General features: G+C 42.8%; 1 protein-coding gene across 1 annotated transcript in view; it reads left to right on the forward strand.

Moving 5' to 3' along the window:
- BCKDHA (branched chain keto acid dehydrogenase E1 subunit alpha) overlaps window positions 1-22312 on the forward strand; it is a 521678-nt gene extending 499366 nt beyond the window's left edge. Inside the window, exon 9 of the mRNA XM_044062764.1 lies at window positions 21922-22312. Coding sequence (XP_043918699.1) covers window positions 21922-22092 — 171 coding nt within the window. The 3' untranslated portion in view covers window positions 22093-22312. The remainder of the gene's footprint in view (window positions 1-21921) is intronic.
- The last annotated feature ends 2643 nt before the right edge of the window (window positions 22313-24955 follow it).

The following is a 24955-nucleotide window of genomic DNA, read 5'->3' on the forward strand; positions in this document are numbered from 1 at the left end:
ATGTCAGGCGTTCAAGAAGCAGGGGCAGACAGTCTGGCTGCAAAGAAGAATCTAGGAAGACATCATCTACCACCTCTATGACATGGGGAATGGCAAGGAGTTTATGCTCAGGGAGATTAAGAAATTCTCTAATCCTCTTCTTGGATTGGGCATATGCAATGTCTCCCCAAAGGAAGTATCCTTGAGGAAGGCTGTGGCAAGGTTCTCCTCAGAGTCAGAATCCACATAGGAATCAATGGATGCACCCTCCTCAAGGGTGGATTCATCCTGACCTAAATCATCCTCCAAGTCAAAAGAATCAGAAAATTCCTGGGGTGGGGTATCCCTCTTTCTTTTACCAAGGGATGTTTCAGGGAGATGGAGGTGTGTGAATTTGACCAAGGAAATTAAACCCTCAGTCAACCTCACTAGGTCTTGTTGGTAAGCCTGTGAGAGGGAGCTGGTAGGCCTAGGCTGATGTAAAGTGGGAACAGCTTTTTTTGTGAACTGCCTTAGGTCTTGGCCTAGGGCTGAACTCTACACTAGCACCTGAATGAACTACCAAATCTTGCAAATGGTAGGCCAAGGAGATCTAGTGATGACGTGAGGAGCCATCATCTGTTTTAGAGTGGTCATCGGAAGTGGAGTCTGCAAAGCGGTTCCGGACCGAACCAATGAGCTATGTCCTTCGGCTTGTAAGGAAGTAGAGGGACCTGAATATCAGACTCTGAACGGGTCTCAATAGGGACCTGTGCCACCACCTCAGTCAGTCATTGAAGGGGGCTGTGAAGGCACCTCACCTTCTTCAACAAGCCTGCAATGCTAATGCAAAAAACACCACCACCACATAATAACACACACATCTCAACAAATAAGCCTATAAGGGGTAATGCCACAGAACCTAAAGTATTGGATATAGGTGAATCCATTGTGAGACACACAGATATTCCCCTCACCAGGCTAGATAAGGAGTGGGTTACAATTAGCTGGCTGTCAGGTGCCAGGATCCATCAAGTCACTCAAACACACAAGTTGCTCAACCACAGATACCACAACGACAACACTGTCATAGTCCATATGGAGATGAATGTCTTGAGATGTATCTCACTGGACTATATGAAGAGATACATGGCCAAGTTCTCAGATTGTTTCACAGGCAGGTGTAATCCTAGTCTTAAGCAGATTCTACCTTCTCCAAGGGTGAAACCACAATACAAACTATAAAATGATTGACTTTGTCAGTCCAAGGGGATCCACTATATGTCAGCCTGGGAAGACATAGTTGACAGGCCACGCTGCTTTGCCAAAGATGGTCTGCACCTGTTTCCTCTAGGCTATTGGATACTGGCAAAGGCATTAGCCACTCTATTGTGCCTTTTTTGGCAGTGTCAAAATAACCAACCTCCCAACATAATAAAATTTTCTCTAGATAAACTCTAGGTACTTTTGCTTAATACTAGGAGTCAAAACAAGAAAATGCACTCCCTGAAAGCACTTCTTACTTTTGAAAGATGCTGACATCTGTGCAGTCACTGAGACGTGGTTCAAAGGTGCAGAATGCACCACGGCCATGCATTGCTACAATGCCTTTTATACATTTGTACCACAAACTGAGCATGAAAGAACCAAAGGAGGAGGTGTATCCATCTTCATTAAGGATAAGTACACCTCTAAACTGGTCAAGCAGTCTGATTGTATTGAGCTACTGCATGTCCAATTAACTGTAGACAAAGCCCCCTACCACATTATGGCTAGCTAAAGGTTTCCCACCATGAAACAGGAAAAGCATACCACATACCTGGACTTACTGGAGTCATTTAACATACAACCCAAAACCTTACTCATGGGTGATTTTAATTATCCTACCATCGATTCAGAAATGTACATGACCACAAACATGCTGACTCAGAGGTTCTTGGACTTTCTTCATGCAAATGCCTTGATAGAGTGATTTCAAAATGTACATAAGTAACATTAAATCTGATGTCAGTCTTCGTTCATTCTTGACGAATGAGATTCTGTTCCGATCCTTGGAACCGGCTCAGCCGTTATACAGCTAGCACCAGCCAAAAAACTCTCGAGCTAAGACTCTACCCATAATCCTCTCTCCACTACTTCAGATCTTGTTTGCCGCTCTGTTATCAAAATGCGTCAGCGGTTGCTCTCAGCTAAGTCTTAAAATTTCTTGTATCTTCTTGTTTTTTTTGCTACCTTTAGAGATATACTTATATATCTTTATATTTTCTTGATTATATCTTATATTTGTCAGCTATATGTGTTTGGATACTCTACCCCATACCTCTGGTAATCTCAGTTACCATTGTTGTAAACCCTCTCCCTCCTTTCTTACAGTGGTAATTGTTAATACCATCATTGTTATTTCCTTCTTTCTTCTCTTATACTCTTTTGGTATCTCTCCTCTACCATCTTTGGTAGAATTTTCTCCTGTCCTTTGTGTGTGTGTTGGTGTGTTTAGTTGTTACTGTAGTTTGTTACCTCTTTTAAAATGTCAGAAAAGCATACAGGCAATTCAGGATTTAAACAGTACCAAGACTGGAAGAAAGATGCCCAATTCCGATGGGCATCTTTCGTATGTATTGCCTAAGAGTTTCTGATCTTGATGAAAATTGTGACATCTGCCAGGCGTGTAGTAACCAGGCCTTGGTTGAATGTTGGAATAAGCTCATTTTGAAGGGCTTGATAAAAACTTCTTCCTTTAGTGAAGATTTGTCCAAGTCTGATGCCCCCCAAATCAGACCCTCTCAAAAAGAAAAATCACTCGGTACCTGCGTCCCACATGGCACCAGTGGCACAAAAACATAAGGCTACGGTTCTGACTACCTCCACAGAACCACAAGCAAAGGTACAGAAAAAGAATTCTCTGCACCGATTACTGCCACTTTAGTGCCTTCGGCACCAGCATTGGCACTGCCATTTTAATTTCTGTCTCAGTGCCGACTTCTCCAATGGTGTCTCAGGAGGCTCTGCCCACCCTCTCTGTGCCAAAACCAGATCCAAATCTTTTCCCCAGGACGAGGTATTCACCTTGCATAGACCCTTTTGCAGGCCAGTTGCCCATTCCCTTTCTGGAATTACCAGAGTCCCCTTCAGGATTGTCCATTTGATCCTCCAGAAGTCTCTCCAAGGTGGACATTGTGAGATTGGTGGATCGGCTGTTGGCAGTCAGAGGTATTCCAGCCCATTCTCAGGTGGCTCCCCCTCCTGGAGTTGGGGTATATTCTCCAAGGACTCCACTGTCTCCTCCTCTGACTTCCACTGGAGCTTTGGAGCCTAGCACTTCTATCCCCCTCCAGTACCAGCTGTTCCAGTGCTGTTAGGCATCCCTACCTTGCCACTGGATGTTGCTCTGACGTCTTCGGTTCCCTCCTCAGAACCAGCAGATTCTCGGGGCTGAGACTCCACTGCCAGTTCCAAGGGTGTCTGATTGGCTCCTGCTTTTTATGCGGAGACAGCCTTGTCTCTCAGGACTTTGTCAGTTGTCGATCCTTCTTCAGCCCCTGCTTCGGAGGGCAGACACTTGAGACAGGGTGTGACCCTGGTTCAGAGGTGATCTTTCTTGGTTTCAAGTTCCCACTCCTCTCGGGGGGGGGGGGTCAGTCCTTCCTTCCAGGTTATGGAGAGAGCTTTAGCGTCTGCAGGCTCTCAGCTGGTTCTTCCTGCATCGGAGTGTCACATTACCATATCTTCTGGTCCAGAGCTGACACCAATTTCCACGACAGGACAGCGAGCACCGATGCTTCAAGTTACCCCTGTACAGGGACACTCTTCTTTGGAGTCTTCCTTAAAGATCCCCACTGAGGAACCCCCCCTGTAAGAAGACTTGCAAGATGAAGCACCTAGATTCCCCAGAAGGATCTTTCACAGAGGGCACGGATTTCGATGAAGGGAAAGGTTCCCCCTGTTCACCCCCTGAAGATGTCTTCTTTGGAGACATCGTAGAGATCTCTCAAGCAGAGCGGTAACTGGAAGCCCCAAGACCCCACCTCAGAGAAATCCATGTACTTGCAAGCGTTTGATGCTCGACCATCTAATTCCTGGGTGACTCCACCCTCTGACGATCTTATTAAGCTTATTACCCAGTGGGCTTGAAAGGCCCTGGATTCCATAGAGCCTATTCCTCAGAGACTGAATACAATTTTATCAGCTCCTGAAGACCACCAATATTGAGCCAAGAGTTTAGCAGTAGATGTCATGGTGGTGGCAGCTGCCACCAAGAAAGAACTCGCCGATGAGCGTTCTGCTGTCCATCCTCCTAACCAGGAGTCTAAGACAATGGACAGATTTGGAAAGCAGACCTATGCTTCATTGAACTTTGCACTCAGATCTTTGAACTTCATGGCACGTTTTACTAGGCTCCAGGGAGATCTGATTAAGGAATTATCAGATACTCTCGCAGGAGTAGTGTCTGACAAGCTCGTCTCTTAGTTAGCCACCCTGGAGTCTATATCAAACTAGTCCATATTGCACACAAAGCTGAAGGCACAACAAGAGCAGCAGGTTCTGGCATTTTCATAAGGCACCAAGCCTGGACATGCTTGTGTGAATTCGCGGAGCCCTTCAAGTCTTCTTTATTCAATGTTCCTTTTGACAGATCATCTTTGTTCAGCCCCAAGGTGAAGGACACACTAGACAGGTGTCAGAAGGTTGGAAAGACCCTGTCTGCTCTGGGCACTTATTTTTCTACTCCTCAGCAATCCTACTCCAGGAATCAGAGAAGTGGGAAGATGTGGTTCAAAAAGTCCCAGGGGGCCTTTCCAGGACACATGAGGAGGCAGCTCCCCTCAGGCAGAGGGGGAAGCTCAAATGGAAGATGCAAACCATGACTCAGAGGAGGCCCATGAAACCAGGGTTCCAGAGACTCTTTCTCTGGACAACCCTATCAGTGCTTCTGAAAGGAGGCCCAATTGCTTACCTGTGGAAGCAGTCAGGGGAAGACTCAGTGCACTCTGGTTCCCTTGGCGAGATTTCACATGAGGATACTTCAATAGCTTCTGGCCTCCCAATGGTCCAATCTGTCTCATCTGATGACTCACCTGATTTTGGTAACAGGACATTACAAAAAGGATATATCCTGGTGGATGCAGTCAGAAGAAATCCTAATGGGCTGTCCCTTTGTTCCCCAGCAACCCAAGGCCATAGAATGACCATGGACAGCTCTCAGATGGGGTTGGGGGGTATTGTCTAGAAAGAACAGTCCAAGGGGTGTGGTTTACACAAGAGACCAACTTGCACATCAGTATCCTGGAGATGAGCAGTGCTCCTAGCACTGCAAGCATTTCAATCTGCTCTTCCTCTGGGAACAGTTGCGATCCAGTCAGCCAACATCACTGTTTTGATACATCAGCAAACAGGGTGGAACCAAATCCTACTCTTTGTTGGGAAGTTGTCAGTGTGTGGCCGTGAGCAATACCTTCCAGACGCTTTCTTGTGACAGTGCTTATCCCAGGGAGTTTCAACGATGTAGCAGATGAGCTGAGCAGACACATGCCACTGCCTCACGAGTGGTCTCTCAATCCCAAGTGGCAAAGGAAATCTTTTGCTGATGGGGCCAGCCTTGCTGCAGTCTCTTTGCCTCGCCAACCAATAAGTTGCACAGCTATTTTGCCCTAATCCCCCCTCAGGGCAGTCCCCGAGAGACGCTTTTCTTCTCGATTGGTCCTCTGGTCTTCTTTATGCCTTCCCCCATTTTGCCTCATACCCCTCTTCGTAAAGAAAGCCCAAAGGTTGCGAAGGAAAATGATTCTTATTGCCAGCTTCTGGCCCAGACAAATTTGGTTCCCCTTTCTGTGGCCTCACTTGATTCACCATCTGTGGATTCTAGACCCAATTCCAGACCTGCTGTCTCACCTGCAGGGATTGGTGCATCTCATTCTACACTCTCTCAAGCTCACAGCTTGGTTCCTCTAATTCCGTTAGTCGCCAGGCAGAATAATATAACTTCCCCAGTACAAAAGATTCTTCTGGCCTCCTACAGGCCTTCCACCAGGAGACTCTATTCCAGTAAATGGAAGAGATTTTCAATTTGGGCCTCTGAAAACAATCTGGTTCCTTTTTCAGTAGCTGTTAAAAAAGGTTTGGAATTTTCAACCGCCCTTTTTGATAAAGGAGCTTCTGCTTCCATCACTAGAGTTCAATTAGCAGCCATTTCTAATTTTCACAACTGATACAGTGATCATTCTTTAATTTCCCATCACCTATGCAAGGTCATTCTTAAAGGTGCTTTACGCCTAAAACCTCCATTCAAAGATCCCTTGGCTCCATAGGATCTAACCTTGTTTTTTCAATCTTTAGCACTACCTCCCTTTGAACCAGCGGCCACTTGCTATCTCAGATTCCTTTCCTGAAAAACTTTTTCTAGTAGCCATCACTTCCGCCAAAATAGTCTCTGAGATCCAGGCATTATGTGCAGAACCCCTGTATATCATTTTTCATGAAGACCGAGTGTCATTAAGAACTAACCTTTCCTTTCTTCCAAAGTCTGTGAATCCAGTATTAACCAAACTATTGAGTTACCAGTTTTCTACCCCAAGTTTCTCAACAAAGGTGAATATTGCTTACACCTACTGGACATACATAGGCAACTATGTTTTTACCTGAACAGGATTAGAGAGTCCAGGAAATCAGATTAACTGTTCATTTCCTTTTCTGGTCCAATGGTGGGCAAGCTGTATCAAAAGTGGCCTTATCAAAATGGCTGAGAGATTGTGTTACCTTTATTTATGCACATAACAACTGAAAGTTACCTGCACCTGTTAAAGCGCATTCAACCAAATCAGTTGCCAGATCAGTAGTCTTTCATTCAAAAGCTGCTATGGACGAAATTTGTGCAGCTGCAACTTGGGCTACGCCTCATACCTTTCTCACTCATTACAAATTGGGTATGATCTCCAGGAGAAGAGCATCCTTTGGCTGTATGGTTCCCAGGAACATACTTCCATAAGGCCATGCAGGGACTGAAGCAGCTGAGGACTCTGTCCCATTCATCAAGAATGAATGAAGATTGACAACATCAGATAAAGAAGTTATGTAGTCACCATAACGTTCCATCTGTGTTGTCGATCTTCATTCATTCTTGACATTCCATCCACCTTCTCCCTCCTGTAGATTTCCTAGGGGATCGAACCCTTGTCCTGGGTTTCCATAGGAGTTTTATCTTGGACATTGCTTCTGCTTATAATTTCTGTGTACCCTCTTGCCATGATCTACAAAATCAGTCTGAGGTAATGGATAGAGGGGCATTATGGGTAGAGTTTTAGATTGAGAGTTTTTTGGCTGGCGTGAGCTGTATAACGGCCAAGCTAGTTCCGAGGATCGGAACAGAGTCCCATTCTTCAAGAATGAATGAAGACAGACAACACAGATGGAATGTTATAGTGAGTACATAACTTCTTTTTACCTTTTAGTCTTGAGTCAAGAATAACTCTTCCGGATGTGCAAAACATTTCCTTTTATTTAAATCCACATATGTCAGTGCTGGGAGACTGCCTTCACAATGCTTCCAAATCAGTCTCATCACACAGCAAAAACATACAATTTTTGTACATTTCTGCATGCATGTTACTGATCATACATTGTGACGTTTCATTTCATTTAACAAATAAGGTCTCTGCAAACCCGGGTAAAACATTGCCCCAGTGCGTATTTGCCAACTTAACTCAAGTTGCTCAAGTAAAAGTGTAAGCAGGCCCCCCCGACTATCATCAACAATTGGATCAATTGATTTGAACAAAAATGAATGTTGTGGATAGGAGATAATATGTCTAGCCAGTGCATTTTCTCTGTTAAGGGACTTTATTTTATATAGATGTTCGTATACTCGTTCTTTTAACCTTCTGTCTGTTTTACCTATGTAAAACGCTGCACAGCATTGACACTGAGCTACATAAACCACAAACTTGAACTGACAAGTGTACTTCAATTTGATTTTAAAACTAATATTTTTAACTTACACTTTTACTTGAGCAACTTGAGTTAAGTTGGCAAATACACACTGGAGCAATGTTTTACCTGGGTTTGAATGAGACAATATCTTTAAACAGTATACTGAAGATGAAAAATCTTAAACGTTAATGTGTGTATGCATTTTTATAAAATGCATTCATATTTGTGATACCTGACTTCTTTTGACTCTGATATGTAAGTTTCTGACAACTTAGTTAACTTAGTAATATTATATTTTGAGAGTCAACACAATAATTTGGGATATGGTATTGTTAGTATATGTATGTTTGTATATATATTTCTATCACCATTACAGGTAAAAATTCTGAAGGAAGGGAAGGGTTGAGATGTTCTAAAATATTGTCAGTCATATTTGTTTTAAAAAATGTTTTAAGTAGCAATAATGTGGATGTGCCTTTAAGACACAAGATTTTAATTAGAAGTGTCTTGACAAAAAGGGTGTGTATATATTGCTTGTGTTGAAGTTTGTTCAGTTTCTGATGAAGTCTTGCCACATGTGCAAGACGAAAAGCGCTTCATTAAACTGAGAGAGAAATTACAGATCTTGTCAAGCCCTCCAAAGCTAATTATGAAATAAAAACAGCCTCCCTAGCTAAGGATAATCACAAGGCATTCTTTAGCTATGTCCACAATCTAAAAGGGAACACCCAGCTATGCGCTAAACTGTCTGTGGATGGCATCACCTATGCTCACCCTGATGTAATAACCAACCTGCTAGCTGACAAATTTGGAGCAAACTTCACCCCCCCCCCCCGTCCCCTGCAGTCATCCCCCAAAGTATACCTGCCACCATTACTCAGTCCATTATCTGAAGAGAGCAAGTCATCTCGGTGCTTTCCAGGGCCAGAAACGCAGCATCAAGTGGACTAGACAGCATCCCAGATTGCCTTTTAAACAACTTAAAACATGACCTAGCAGACCCACTTGGATCCCTTTTTAACCACAGCCTGAAAACGGTCTATGTTCTGGCGGAATGGAGGACAGCAACAATAGTTGCTCTACACAGAAGGGGGAACATCATCTGACCCTGCAAATTACATGCTAGGAGCTTAAATCAAGAACTGCACTCTGTGGAAACACTTCTATCACTAGATGATGTAGATGTCTGCAGTCACAGAAGCCTGGTTTATAGCCTCAGTTACCCCTTCTGTGCAAGGCTACAATGCCTTCCACACCTTTAGACTACAAAATGAACATGTGAAAACCAAAGAAGGTGGTGTTTTTATCTCTATTAGAGATAAATTCACCTCCCATCTAGTAAGACTGGACAACTCCATGGAGTTACTCCAGGTCCAGGTTACAGTGAGTAACATCCCCATTCAAGTCATAGCCAGTTATAGAGCCCCCTCCATGAGTCACAATGCCGACGAAGCCTAATTGACCAAACTGGAGATGATACAAATTTTACCAAACACACTGGTTATGGGGGATTTCAGTTATCCCACCATCAACTGGGAAACCTACGCTAGCCCTAACTCACTAGCTCAAAAGTTCCTCGACTTTAATTCATATCCCCTGGATCAAATTGTCCATACTCCGACAAGGAGGAACAAACATTCTGGATCTGGTCCTTCCCAACATGTCAAACAGATTCACTGCAGCAACTGTTGGACTGTAGTTAGTTAAAACTGACCACAAATTAGTCGCCTTTGAGCTGGCACCAACACCAGACCTCACAAACAGTGAAATCAGACTAAAAAGCTTCACCAAGGCAAACTGTACCCTCCCAGGTGAACGTATAAATGCATTCCAAGCCCCTCACCAAGCAGGAAGTAGTAACTACGCTGAAGCTTACCTGTACAATCACTTGTATAAAAAGTATAAACTCAGCCTTACTAGAAACCATCAAAACCAGAGTCCCAAGTAAATACAAGCTGCCATGGTGGACAGCCAACATCAACAAATTTTACAATAAACACAAAAAGTTGCTGTCCAGGAAAACAAAGGCAAGGCCCCAACAATGGAAAAACACCCTTCTCAGCCCCAACAGGCTAGTAAGACAATTTGCCAAATCCTCCAAGAGGGTCCTTTGAGAGAAACTTAGCAAGTGCAGCCAAGGATAACCAAAAGGCCTTTTACAGCTATGTATGTAACCTAAAGGGTAGGACCCAAGCATGTGCAAAACTAGTGGCCAACAGTATCACACACACTGACCCCACAGAGATAGCAAACCTGCTAGTAGATAGGTTTGGTGAAAATTTCACTCCCTTAGCCCCTCCTAGCTTACAACAAACCTTCCCTCAAACTTCCCTTTATCTCAATATATCTGAAGAGCAAGTCCTTAAAACCTTGTCCAAGGCAAAATGCACAGCCTCTATGGAATCAGGCGACATCCCAGGCTGTCTTCTAAACAGGCTAAAACATGAACTAGCATCAATACTAAGTGCCCTTTTCAGTCATAGCCTAACCACTGGCTTTGTTACTGCAGAATGGAGAACAGCAACAGTTATTCCCTTCCACAAAGGTGGCCTAGCAACAGATCCAGGGAATTACAGATCCATAAGCCTTTCCAGCCTCATCTGTAAGGCCATGGAATATATCATTATGGAGCTCATAAATAAAGACGTAGGTGGCCGCCAATCCCTGGATCCTACCCAGTTTGGCTTTGTGAAGGGCAGATCCTACCTGTTAAATCAGGTGGATTTCTTTGAAAATGTGACCAAGGCCATTGATGAGGGCAAATCTGTGCACACAGCATAGCTTGAACTGGCAAAGGCTTTTGGCACAATCCCACATTCAGACATTACCAATAAACTTGGCAAACTGAATGTAAACCCCTTCGTTATAAGATGGGCTGCCAGCTGGCTCAAAGACCAGGCACACACTATCAAAGTGAGTGACTCCACATCAACCAGTAGACCTTTTACTAGTGAGGTGCCACAGGGGTCAGTGCTGGGGCCCCCTACTGTTTGGCATATACTTCTCAGAAATTCAGATTAAAACTAAGGGGTTATGGCTGACCAAGTTGCAGATGACTGCAAACTAGGTGTAATCACTGACTCCCCATATGATATCAGTATACTCCAGGAGGGTCTCACACAGACCAAAGACTAGTGTATTAGTCACGGTGTCAAACTGAATGCAAAGAAATGCATCATTCCCTTTGGCGCAATGTCCCCTCACATTATCAAATCAACAACAATACCCTAAGTACCCTTGAAGTGGTAAGGGACCTGGCATCACAAGTTGACTGCAACCTTAACTTCAACCACCGAGTGTCTACTCTAGTAAGGAAAGCTTTCTACATAACTCACTTAATTAGTAAAGGCATCGCCTTGAGAGCAAAAGGAGTTCTAACCCCACCTGTACTCTGAATTTATCCAACCCATAATTGAGTATAACTCCCCGTGTGGCATGTACAGTACCAAGCACCTGCAGCAGCTAGAGAGACCTCAGAGGTTTCTAACAAAGAACATCAATGGACTCCAGCATGTGCCTTACACAGACCTACTAAAGTCACTGTCACTATACTCTGTATCGTATAGACTTTTTAAGGGGGATTTATGCCTGGCCTACAGAGCAATCCAAGACCCAGAACTAATGAACTTGCTGCATATCCATAAATCAAACAGGACTAGGGCTACCTGTTCTAGGGATCTAAATATGGCCTGCGACTTCAATAGGACATGCTGGAAGGACAGATTTATCTCCCAGTGACTGCTGCATCTTTGGACAGACTACCAGTTCATGTGAAACAGAGCACCTCTATGACACTGTTCAAGAGGAACCTGGACGAGTGGATGGGGCACCATAAATTCTTACTGGAGATAGAGCCCGCAACCCTCCTGGACATGGGCAGTCATCACTAAACGCAATCTTTGGTACTGACTAGCATTTCTATGGTGGTACATTGGGATGAAAGGCTAGGCTTAAAATGAACTCTGGGTCAATAGCCTAATAATCTCCTATGATTCTATGATGAGCTTGACTAGCCTTATCTGCAAGGCCATGGAAGAATCATTATGGACGTTATTAACAGGACATAGATAATCTACAAACTCTGGATCCAACCCTGTTTGGATGTGTTAAAAGTAGTAGATCTTGCCTGTTAAACATGGTTGACTTCTTTGAGAAAGTCACCATGGCCCTGGACAAGGGAAAGACGGTGCATAACGCCTGTCTTGACCTAGTCAAGGCATTTGACACAATCCCCCACTCCGGTATTATAGAGCAAACTCTCCCAATTGGAAATTAACCCCCACATTACAAGATGGGTAGCCAATTGGCTCACCAGTAGGACACACACTGTCAAAGTGGGTGACTTCAGCTCTAGCAAAAGACCAGTCATCAGTGGCATACCACAGGGTTTTGTGTTGGGTCCCTTACTGTTCAGAATTTACTTATCAGAAGTCCAGACAAACTTGGATGGCCTGTGGCTGACAAAGTTCTATAATGATTGCAAATTGGGAGCAATCATCGAGTCCGCCAACAATGTTAATATATCATAGGCAGTGTTAACTCGGACAGATGATTGGTACCAAAGCCACGGATTAAAGCTAAAGGCAAAGAAAATGTATTATTATTCCCTTTGGGAAAGCTGACATCCCTGCTAATTACAATATCGACAGCACCCCCTACGAATAGACCCAGTGGTATGTGATCTGGATACTTGGTTGATAGCAATCTGAACTTTGACCATCACATATCCATAGTAGTAAGGAAATCCTTCCTTCTGTGTGGCACATCTTATAAGTAAAGGCTTTGCATCTAGATCTAAGGATGGTATAATTCCATTATACTCTGCACTCATCAGACCAATAATTGAGTACAATGCTCCTTTTTGCATGCACCTCACCAGACACCTGCAACAGTTGGACAGACCACAGAGGTTTCACACTAAGAAATTATAGGGTACACAAAACAAGTCTTGTGTGAAAGGACTGAAAGCCCTGAAAAAGTGTTCGGTCACCTACAGCTTGCTCAGGGATGACGGCCCGGCCCTGATGGAAATACTACACATTTATAAATCAAACTACACGAGGGTCAGTCACTCAAGGGATCTTAACCTAGCATGTGACATGAACACATCATCTTGGGAGAGATGGCTACATCTCCCAGAGATGATTACTTCTCTGGAACAAGCTTCCAATTCATGTGAAACAGAGCCCTCCTCCCCCAACTCTCTTCAAACGCAACCTAGATCAAAGGACGGGTGACCGCAAATTCACTCCTGGGGTGGTGCCCATGTCCCTCATAGACAGAAGTAGTCAGTATTAACTACCATAGAACCTTACTTCTACAAACTTCACTCACCTAACCACTGACAGCTGGGGCAACCTGAGATAAATATGGCTAGGCTTGTAAGGACTCCAGGGCCGTTAACCTAGAAACATTCTATGAACCTGTGAACAGAGTTTAATTATCTTTAGCATAGTCTAGTTACAGATTTCGCTGTATCAGGATCTGTTTGTGTGATTCCTGCGTTTCTTGCTACACCATCTTGTGTTGTCCGGGGCCTGCCTGCACTTAGTGGGAGTAAGTGAACTGCTTGGAACTGGTCTGGTATAGGGTGTTGACCTAAGAGCTCAGGGACAAGGGTTAATTGGTCAATTCCAGTGTTTCTATTTTACTTTCATTTTTGTGGCACTTAAACCCAGCATTTGCATGGGTTTGTGCTTGTTTACCCATCACACACCAACACTGTGCTATTTTAACCCTTTGCAAGGTATCTCAGTTGCATTTTTTTCTCCTACCAACACTCCTGTGTAAGTGAGGCCCTCACCTGCAGCTACTGTATTGACTTTCTCCAGCCCTACTCATACCTGTAGGTACTCTCCTCAGATAGTATCCACTCTACTATCCCTGACCTGTCTTCCACAGATTCTGATAACCATGGACAGACAATTTCCTGTGGTTTCTCCTGCTAGTCTTGTTGATATGGGCATCCTGAGACAGTGTAGCAAATGCTTTATGTACACAGACAACCCTCTACTACCACCACCAAGGAACACAATATGTGAGACATGCAATTACATTAAGAATCTAGAATCCTTGCTGCCTCAGTCACAAGCCAGTACATCTGGCACTGAGACAGTTGTCTGCACAAACACTACGAACAGCACACCTCTAACACCACCCATATCTGTACAACTCACTCCTACATATGCAGGAGTTCATATCAAAAACACATCTAGACAAAAGAGGCCTCCAAAGCAAAAAAACTCACATGCACATCAAAACCCACAGCACCAAGCATCATACATAGTACACGTCTGTATCTCCCAGCCACAAACCCAACATATACTAGTGATTGGAGAGACCATCATGAGACACACAGATGTGCCCCTCACCAGGCTAGTCAAGGAGAAAGTCAATGTAAGTTGCTTGTCAGGTGTTAGAATTCCCCATATCACACCACGCACTCAAACCTCTTAACAGGTACTGTTATGACTTTGTCATAGTCCATGCTGGTGTGAATAACTTGAGACATACCTCTCTGGACTGTATGCAGAAAGACTTGATTGAGCTCGCTGAATGTGTCCCAGGCAGGTATGTCCCTAACCTTAAGCAGCATTCTACCATCACCCAGAATGATGCCTCAATACAAACAGAAAATGATTGACTTTAACAATTGGCTTAGTTTCCGCTGTCATTCCAAGGCTTCTGGCAAAGACTCTTGCCTCCCCATAGTGCCATTTTTAGGCAAAGTCATGAGCACAAAATTACCAACATGAAAAATTCTTCTAAACGAAATTTAAAGGTCATGCTGCATGAAACTGCAGTCATTGCAAGCATTCCTTACCCTGGTGGATGCTGATGTTTGTGCAGTCACTGAAACCTGGTTCAAAGCTGTGGAGAGCACCCCAGCCTTACCAGGCAACTCATCCTACCATACTTTCGGACCCCAAATAGAGAGCTACAGACCCAAAGGAGGTGGAGTTTTAATATTTGTCAATGACATGCACACCTCCAAGCTGGTCAAATGGTATGACGCACAAGAGAATACTCCAAGTGCAATTAACTGTTGACAAAACACCTATTCAAGTGATAGCTAGCTACAGACTCCCCCAACCATGACTCTGGGTGCCCACTCCACCTATTTTGACTTACTTGAATTCATCAGTATTCGACCCTCTATCCTGATCCGGGGTGACCTTAACTACCCAGCCATAGAGTGGAAGACCTATTGTAGCCCAAACATGAACATTCAGAGATTCCTCAACTTCATCAATGCCAGTGCAGTGGATTAGCTGGTCGACACCCCTACAAGAGGTGAAAATATCCTGGACCTGGTCCTAACCAACATGAGCAGCCACTGTAGCACCCCTACAGTGTCATCCTCCTTGGTAAGATCCGACCATAAAGTGAACACTTTTCAAGTCACCATCTCCCCTGACCCCCCCCCCCCATGTCAGGGTCAAACAAAAAAACTTTTCCAAAGCTGACTGCAATTTCCTCAGAGCAGATATAAGCAGCTTCACAGCCACCGTCCCTTCAATTGGAAATAGCACTCATGTCCAAGCCTACACCAAAAACTATATGAGCACCTACATAGCTGTATGGACTTAGCAGTACCTGACAGGACCAAATCATCTTCCACAAGGAAGAGTAAAACTGTCTGGTGGACAGCCGCAATAAACAAACTGTATAATGAAAGGAAGACATTGCAGTCCAGGACCAAGAAGGAGCTGGTGCCAAGTTGGAAGCAATCTCTCCTTTGTCTGAACAAACAAATAAGGTCACTGGTGAAATTCACTAAGGCTAACTTTGAGTCCAAATTAGCCACATCCACTAAGAACAGTCACAAGGCCTTCTTCACATATGTCCACAGTCTCAAAGGTAACACCCAAATCTGCTCTGAACTGGTGGTCAATAACACCACATACACAAATGCCATAGATATAGCCAACCTTCTGGCAGACAGATTCAGTGAGAACTTCACCCCCCCCAAGTTCCCCAGTCATTAAACCAGGACATCCCCAGCACCTGACCCCCAATCACCAGGGAGCAAGTCTTTTAAGGCCCTCTCAAAGGCAAAAAATGGGAACCGATCACATCTCTTGCTGTATCCTACATGAACTTAGGCATGAGCTCTCAGTTCCATTAGGCACCCTGTTCAACCAAAGTCTGAACACCGGCTTTGTCCCAGCTGAATGGAGGACAGCCACTGTCATCCCTCTACACAAAGGTGGAGCATCCATTGACCCAGGCAATTATAGGCCCATCAGCCTAACTAGCCTGATCTTCAAGGCCATGGAACACATTATCATGGACCTTATAAACAAGGACATTGGCAGCCTCTAAATGCTTGACCCCACACAGTTTGGTTTTGTCAAAGGGAGATTATGCCTGTTAAACTTGGTCGACTTCTTTGATACAGTCACCAAAGCCATGGTCAAGGGGAAGACACGGTGCACACCACCTATCTTGACCTCGCCAAAGCTTTCGAAACTATTCCCCACTCAAGCATAATAGATAAACTCTCCCAGCTAGGCATCAACCCGTATGTTACCAGATAAGTAGCTAACTGGCTCACTGATAGAACCCATTCAGTCAAAATAGGGGAAGCCACCTCTAGTAGTAGACCCATAACGAGTGGTGTACCCTAAGAATCGGTCTTGAAGCCTCTACTGTTTGGGATATACTTTTCTGAGGTGCAAGCCAAAACCAGTAGTCTGTGGCTGACCAGGTTTGCAGATGACTGCAAGATGGGCACTATCTTAATTTCCTTAGTGATGTGAACATCCTCCAAGAGGGTCTTAACCAAACAAATGACTGGTGCCAGAGGCATGGTGTCAAGCTGAATGCCAAGAAATGCATGATTATCACCTTTGGGGAAAATGGCATCCCTACTAATTATCACATTAATAACAACGTACTAAGCATGCAATCAGTCGCGAGGGACTTGGGCAACCAGGTTGATCGCTACCTGACTTTTGACCACCACGTTGCCTCTGTTGTACGGAAGGCTTTCTACATGGCCCACCTCATAAATAAGGGTATTTCATCCAGGAACAAGGAGGTCATATGATCCCTGTACTCCTTCCTCATCAGACCTATTATTGAGTACAATGCCCCCTTCGGCATGTACCTTGCCAAGCACATGCAGCAGCTGGAGAGACCACAGAGGTTCCTGACCAGGAAAATCCAGGTTCTCAAACACCTGTCCTATACAGATAGGCTAAAAGCCTTGTCTCTCTACTCAGTCTCATACAGACGGCTCAGAGGTGCCATCTCAGACCTAGCCTTGATGGAGTTGTTGCATATCCGCAAGTCAAACTCCACTCGCACAACCCGCACGCAAGGCCTTAACCCAATCTGTGACATTAATAGAACTTGTGGGATAGATTTGTGTCCCAAAGACCCCCTCATCTGTGGAATAGACTCCTTGTCGAGCAGAGTACCTCTCTAGCCCTGTTTAAGAGGAACCTGGATGACTGGATGGAAACAGAAAATACACCCCTGGGATCCCACCTGTGTCCCTGCTGGGCAGGGGAAACAGGTGCTGACTTTGAGGAAACATGGGTGAAATTCTTGGCTAGGCTTATAAGGGGCTCCGCCCAGTAGCCTGGTATCATTCTATGAACCTATAGTCATGAATCTGACCAAAGCCAAAAACGCACATTAGATTAAAATCTTGCTAGTACAGCCAAAATTTGCTATTCATAATTGTACTAGCAAGACTTTAATCCAGTGTTTATTTTTGGCTTGTGGTTCTTGGTTCATTTGCACACACTTAGAAGTGCTAATTGCAGTTATTCATGAAACAGAGAGCAAGACAGATGCTCAGCACACTAGTGTTAGACACTCAAGAAGTGCAAGCACCGATGTGTAGTTTTCTTTCGGTCCAAGATCGCAGTGCCTTGAATTCCCTTTATTCTGTAATGTAACGGTCTTAGAACATCTAAAAGTGGAGGGAGAGGGTGAACCCCCTGTGGAAATGTTATAGTACCTGTTTTACAGCTTTAATGTTTGGCTATGTTCCAATTAATTTGAAGATAAATGCTCACACTTTTTATTGCTGAACATTGGTGCTGCAAACTTTTGTCATGCAGCCATGAAATTAAATGCATCTGCAAGTTAGGCAGACATCAGTATTTTTCCTAGAATTATTAAACATAATCATAGCATCACCTGATCACCATAAAAGAGTGAACCGTGTTGCTTTTGTTTTGCTTTTTTTCACTGCATGCGTAAAATCACATTTCACGATGGAATGTCACAGTGACACTGCAGCAGTTCTTAAGGTGGGGGGACTATAAGCATTTGGAAAATACATTTTTGACATGCCAGTCAGTGAAGCTGCAAAGAACCAGTTACAAAATATGTGGTGAATGCTGTGAGCTTATTAGACATTTTTGTGTTAGACTTGTCTCGCTCAGTCTCCATTCATGTATGGGATGACTGAATAAGTTACTTAACCTGCCAGTGCTCCCAAACATATCTTTCAGTTGTCCAAAATTTTGCAGAATGCCCAGGTTTTTCCTCATATTTTTAGTCTGTTCCTCATAAGATTTGTGATTTTCTGGCTAATCATTGAAGACTGTGATCACTAAATAATGGCATACTAAATAGTAGGTTTCGGACTTCATATCCTTCAGAAAAATTCATGTTGTTGGAAAACATATTTTAGCAAATTTCGAAGTTTATAACAGCAATATTTAATATCTGTCCCTTGTTTTGGGTCTTTGTCCTTGCATTATTTTTGGCTTTGTCCAGAATTCATCCACTGAGACATTCAGGGGTATGCTTCCAAGCTGCATACCCCTAAAAGAAGGCATTTTTGCCTTGAACATCTTAGTTGGTTTGAAAAAATGAAATATTAAATAAAAGCTTGTATTTTTGGTTGTTAGCAGTGATTCTGCACTAAGTTTTTGGTAATCTTGGTGCAGGGATCTAGTGTCATATTCCTTTCAAGAGTAAAAGGTATTTTAAGGGAGTAGGAACATTTGAAAGCAACATTACCTTTTATTAAGGTTACTCTGCTTTTTCAAAACCTTACAACAGCTACAGCATGGAAATTTGTTCAGAACTTCTAAGGGAAGCTATTTAAAAACCTTTCTTTTTTATTGGTATCTTCTTCAGATGGAATGCATGCACAGTTAAAGTATTCTTTTTTTTATAAAAATCTAAAATATATGTAAGTGGTTTTCAGTCTGTCACTCCCAATTCATTTTGTTTTTTCACCTTTTATGTAGATTTATTACACGGAATAATTGCAACTTTGACTTACCTCATTTTTTGCTGTTTTCTTCAGTACTGAAAACTTGGTATATTGATCACATGCAATGTGCGTAGAACACAGCTGTTTAGATGTCCTTTCATATCACTGTTACAATATTCTTAACTGGAGATCTCCTTCCAAGGATAGCCCAACATCCAGCCAGTATACCAAAGCCTTTATTTAGCACTTAGAAGTGCGTACATTACATGCATGCTCATCATGCAAGGCATGGGGTGTAAAGGTGACATACGGATACACACACAGAACTTCTTTGCCACCACTCCAAACTCCATCATTGAACATCTGTCTGAACGCCTTTCCTCTGTGCTGGTTACTGAGCCTTTTTATCAAATAAGTGCCCCATTGGGGTTTCTCCTTATCTTTTTTTCTTTAGCATTGATTGTGTTCATGTCATCCAGACAGGGAAAATGTCGGTGTGGGAAGCAGATTCCCCATAAAGACCATCATGACCAATGTCTCTTTTTGTTTATGTGCTTCCCATGATCATATGCAGTGTTCTATCTGCCAAGTTTTTGTCCCCAAGACCATATGTAGTTGTCTCTCATCCTTACCTATTTACTTTGAAAACCAGCATCTTAAGCTGTTGGCTCAAGGTACTCTAGCAGAGTCTTCCCATCGTGAGGGTGAGCCTTTTGCCAAGAAAAAGGCCAAAAGAATTAGGTCTGATACAGCAGCTGTCCATCCTCCCCCAGATGTCACTGTCAAGGCTAGTGAAAGCCCAGGGATCATCCAGTGGTTACTTTAGGATTCCTCTGCCACACCCTTGTTGGACACTGCCATGGATCCACCTTCTTGCACGTCCTCAGATGCTTTATAAATGGCTGCTTCAGATGTTGACGGTGGGAACCTTGGCTGATCCGAGGGATGGAGGGGGGATTCCACAGATTGTACTGAGGGAAGAGATCCTACTATGCTTATTGAGGATCATTAAGGATCTGACCCTTCTAGAGTGTTTAGTGCAGACGTCCCACAGAAGAAGTAACAGAAAACAAAGCATGTTTCCCCTGAGGTTAAGGATCCCCAATGAGAATGGCAGGATTTTACCCAGGGGTTGTTGAATGCTTTAATGGCTTTAAAGCCTCCTCAAGGGGTGTCTGTGCCTGCCAGTCCCTGATCTTCCACTCCTCTTAAACGATGTAGGAAACTGGAGTCCTCTAAGGACCAAGATTCTGGGGAAGAGTCCTTAGCCTACCATTCTCAGAGCCTTTCCCCCGTGGATTATGGCTCAGAGGAAGAGGATTCTATTGGTCTAAATTTCCCTTTAAAGGAACTCTCCTTTGGAGACACTGTTAGCAGTATGATGGAATTCTTTAAATGGGGTTGCTCTCAAGCTTTTAATATTCAGAAAAGGTATTATGAGCTGCTTCAGATGAAGTCTTCCAAACCTTCTGCTGCTCTCCCAGTTTTGGCTGTCCTGTGGGTACATTTTCAGCAGCTTCTGTGACCCCAGATTCTCAGCCACCAGCTCCCAAGAAGCCTGACAGATTTAACAAGGTGCCTGACGAATGTAAATTTCTGTATAAATGCCCTTCTGCTGAACCTTCTGTAGTCTCTCTCTCATCTGACCAGCTCTCCAAGCTATTGATCTCTATGAAGCTGCTTCCTTCAGACAAGGATAGAAGAGCCATGAAGAGGCTGGGCAAGAAGGCTTATACTGCTGCCACCTTTGCTTTTAGTGCTGTTAATTACTAGACTCATATGACTAGGTATGTTTTGGCCCTCCTTTCTCAGATTTCTCGGGTAATTTCCAAATGTCCTGACTCTGAGGGGAAGGCTTCTCCCCTTTCTATGTTGGGTTCTACCTTTCAAGTTTTCTGCCACTCTATTAAATGCAGTTATGATGTAACTAATGGTTCCTGCAGGGCTGCTGCTTTTGGTTCTGTTATGAGGTGTTACTTATGGCTTTATCTTCAGGCTTTGCCTGATGACATTAAGGCTAAACTATTTGATGCTCCTTTGAATAATAAAAGTGTTTTGTTGCTGACCTTTTAGTCTCTCCAGGATAAGGGCAAGGGCTTCATTGTCATACTTGTATTCAACGTAAGGCATGCCAGAATCTTGATCAAATGCTTGCTGCTATTTTGAAATAAAAATGGATTACATGGTGGTGCAGTACTTCTAGTTGCTTCCTCACAGTGTTTGATTCCCTGTGTCGGTTACCAGCTGTTGCATCTTCTGTGTGGAATTTACAGGTCTTCCCAGTGCCCCCATTCCATTTTTGCTTTGGAGAGAGTCTTCCACATCCCAGAAATATGCAAGTAGTTGATAAAGCTATGTTCAGGTTGCCTCTGGGTTTATATGATGTACATACATGTATGTGACTGCCCTGTGATGGTGTTGTCCTGTCTAGGATTGGTTATTTCCTTTTGTCATTTGCTTGTTGGGATAGAATGCAGCTCCCAAAAAAAAAAAAAAAAAAAAAACAAGACCTCTGCTCAGGAGCCATGAGATATAACTTTATTTAAAGCAGTAAGCCTTCGCACCAATCTGAGCTTCTTCAGTTTTGAAGAAGTGCTGTTTAGGTAGAAAGCTTTTGTGTTTACTCTTGTGAAAGAAAGTATTGGCTTGTGGCTCAGACCCAGGTCTTAGTCTTTGCTTGCAGTTTGAATTGCCTGAAGCTTGTATTTTTCAACTTGAGCTACACAGTTTTGGAAAGGATGTGCCCCATGACCCCTTATTGGATAACTTGTATTTGATTGGCATAATGAAAAGTGGGACAGATCTGTCAGGTTGTGTTTCCATACTAATAACAATTTTGCTTTTTTTTCTTTTAGGTGATGGAAGCATTTGAACAGGCTGAACGCAAGTTGAAACCCAACCCAGATTATATTTTCTCAGATGTGTATATGGAGATGCCGCCCCACATTAAAAAACAGCAGGAATCCCTTCAAAGACATCTGAAGATATATGGAGAACATTACCCACTTGACCATTTTGAGAAGTAAAACACAGCATTACGAAATGTACAGTGTACATAAGAGCTTTGCCTAACGCCATCCATGAACTTTGTTGAGATGCAGATCATTTAACCATACTTAAGAGTGAACATTTTCACAGTTCGTATCCAAGACACGACTGTTGTGCTGCTAATATTGTATTAAATAAAAAAACAGTGTATGTGTATATGTGTGTGTGTATCTATCTATATATATATATATATATATATATATATATATATATAGATATATATAGATATATATATATATATATATATATATATATATATATACACACACACACACACACACACACACACACACACACACACTGTACCCAGACACATCTGTTCTGCACATCTTATTACATTTAACATCTTTAACCGCACCATGATATGAGAGTTGTGCAAACATATTTATTTGCATAGATAACTATGTTCAATTTCTCTTGGAGAAATGAATGTATTCTAAGTAATCCTCTCAAGGTTAAATTAAAAGTCTTTTCTGACATGCTATTTAGAACTACTTTTGGGTAACCAGAGCAGGTATCAAAAGTCGTTTGCTAGCCAGTTTCGGTCACGTATCAGTACTAACTGGGGCCAGAATTTATGTCTTTGCATCCTAAAAGATGTTCAGCTCATCCTCTTCTCTTGAGGTGCCCAAACGCTGTGCAAAACAAAAATGTCACCCACCACTTTGCAGCACTGTAGTGATTAGCTGCACAGATGCCAGCACTGGTACAGCAGTCACTGAACACTTGAGTTTGCAAGAAGGGAATTGGAATGAAAGCTGTTGTGTACACTGAACTGAAGTGTATTATGCTTTTCTGCTAGATGTGTAGGATCAGGTCTTAATGAAACTTGGTTAAAGTTTGTGTGCAGCTTTTGGGTGAATAACCCACCTCCTATATCCCTTAGGACTGTGTTATTCATTTGAACCAACATTTATATTAAATAATGAAATGTAGTAATTCTGTAGAACTAATAATTAAAAAAGGAATGCTGTGTTTTGCTGTAAACTATAGTAAGACAAGCATTCCATCCACTCATGAACAGCCACCACCATACGTGTTTAAGTTTCACCATAAGTTTAAGCCTTACTTTGTTACATTTTTCCCCATGGGCTTTGTGGTACATTTCAGAAGAGAGGTTATTCATTTTTGCATTTCTTAATGGTTGGTGGATTTGGTCTGAGGACTTTGCAGTCATGACCCATATCTGAGGCAGAATACTTTGCATATTTGTATATTTTTTTGCATCATACAGGGAATCTGCACAAATCCAGGTACAGTGGATATAAAAAGTTTGCACACCTCTGTTAAAATGACAGTTTTTGTGATATAAAAAAGTGAGACCACAATAAATCATTTCAAAACTTTTCCCACCTTTAATGTGACCTATAACCTGTACAACTCAATTGAAAAACAAACAAATCTGTTAGTCGAAAAAATATAAAAAATAAAAAATGCACAATAAGCTGATTGGATAAGTGTGCACACCCTTAAACTAATACTTTGTTGAAGCACCTTTTGATTTAATTACAGCATTCAGTCTTCTTGGGTAGGAATCTATCGGCATGACACATCCGGACTTAGCAATATTTCCCGACTCTTCCTTGCAAAAGCACTCCAAATCTGTCAGATTGCGAGGGCATCTCTTGTGCACAGCCCTCTTCAGGTCACCCCATAACTTTTCTATTGGATTTAGGTCTGGGCTCTTGCTGAGCCATTCCAAAACTTTAATTTTCTTCTGGTGAAGCCTTTCTTTTGTTGATTTGGATGTACGCTTGGGGTCATTGTCATACTGAAAGATGAAATTTCTGTTCATCTTCAGCTTTCTAGCAGATGCCTGAAGTTTTGGGCCAAAAGTGATTGGTATTTGGAACTGTTCATAATTCCCTCCACCTTGACTAAAGCCCCAGTTCCAGCTGAAGAAAAGCAACCCAAAGCATGATATTGCCACCACCATGCTTCACCGTGGAGATGGTGTTCTTTTGGTGATGCAAAGTGTTTTTGCGGAAAACGTACCTTTTGGAATTGTGGCCAAAAAGTTCAGCCTTTGTTTCATTAGACATTTACCCACATGCTTTTAGGAGACTTGTATTGTTTTGCAAATTTTAGCCAGGGCTGGATGTTTTTCTGTGTAAGAAAAGGCTTCCGTCTTGCAACCCTACCCCATACAGCCCAGACATATGGAGAATACGGGAGATTATTGTCACATGTGGTACACAACCAGCACTTGCCAGAAATTCCTGCAACTCCTCCAGTATTGCTGTAGGTCTCTTGGCAGCCTCTCTGACCAGTTTTCATCTTATCTTTTTATCAGTTTAGGAGGAACAGCCAGTTCTTTGCAACATCACTGTTGTCCCATATTTTCTCCACTTTTTGATGATTGTCTTCACTGTGTTCCATGGTATATCCAATGCTGTGGAAATTTTTTTATACCCTTCTCCTGACTGATACCTTTCAACAATGAGATCCCTTTGATGCTTTTGTAAGCTCTCTGTGAACCATGGCTTTTGCTGTAGCAGACAACTGAGTAAATGTCAGGAAAATCCTACTAGGACAACTTAACTTTATTTGGGGTTAATCAGAGTTTCTTTAATTGACAGCAGGTGTATACTCAAGAAGACTGAATGTTGTAATTAAATCAAAAAGTGCTTCAACAAAGTATTAGTGTAAGGGTGTGCACACTTATGCAACCAGCTTATTGTACATTTTTTATATTTTCTCCATAACAGATTTGTTTTTCAATTGAATTGTACAGACTATAGGTCACATTAAAGATGGGAAAAGTTTTTAAATAATTTATCGTGGTCTCATTTTTTTATATCACAAAAACCTGGCATTTTAACAGGGGTGTGTACACTTTTT

Source organism: Protopterus annectens, chromosome 1.part0 (assembly GCF_019279795.1).
Source record: "Protopterus annectens isolate FY-2018-M chromosome 1.part0, PAN1.0, whole genome shotgun sequence".
Classification (NCBI taxonomy): Eukaryota; Metazoa; Chordata; order Ceratodontiformes; family Protopteridae; genus Protopterus; species Protopterus annectens.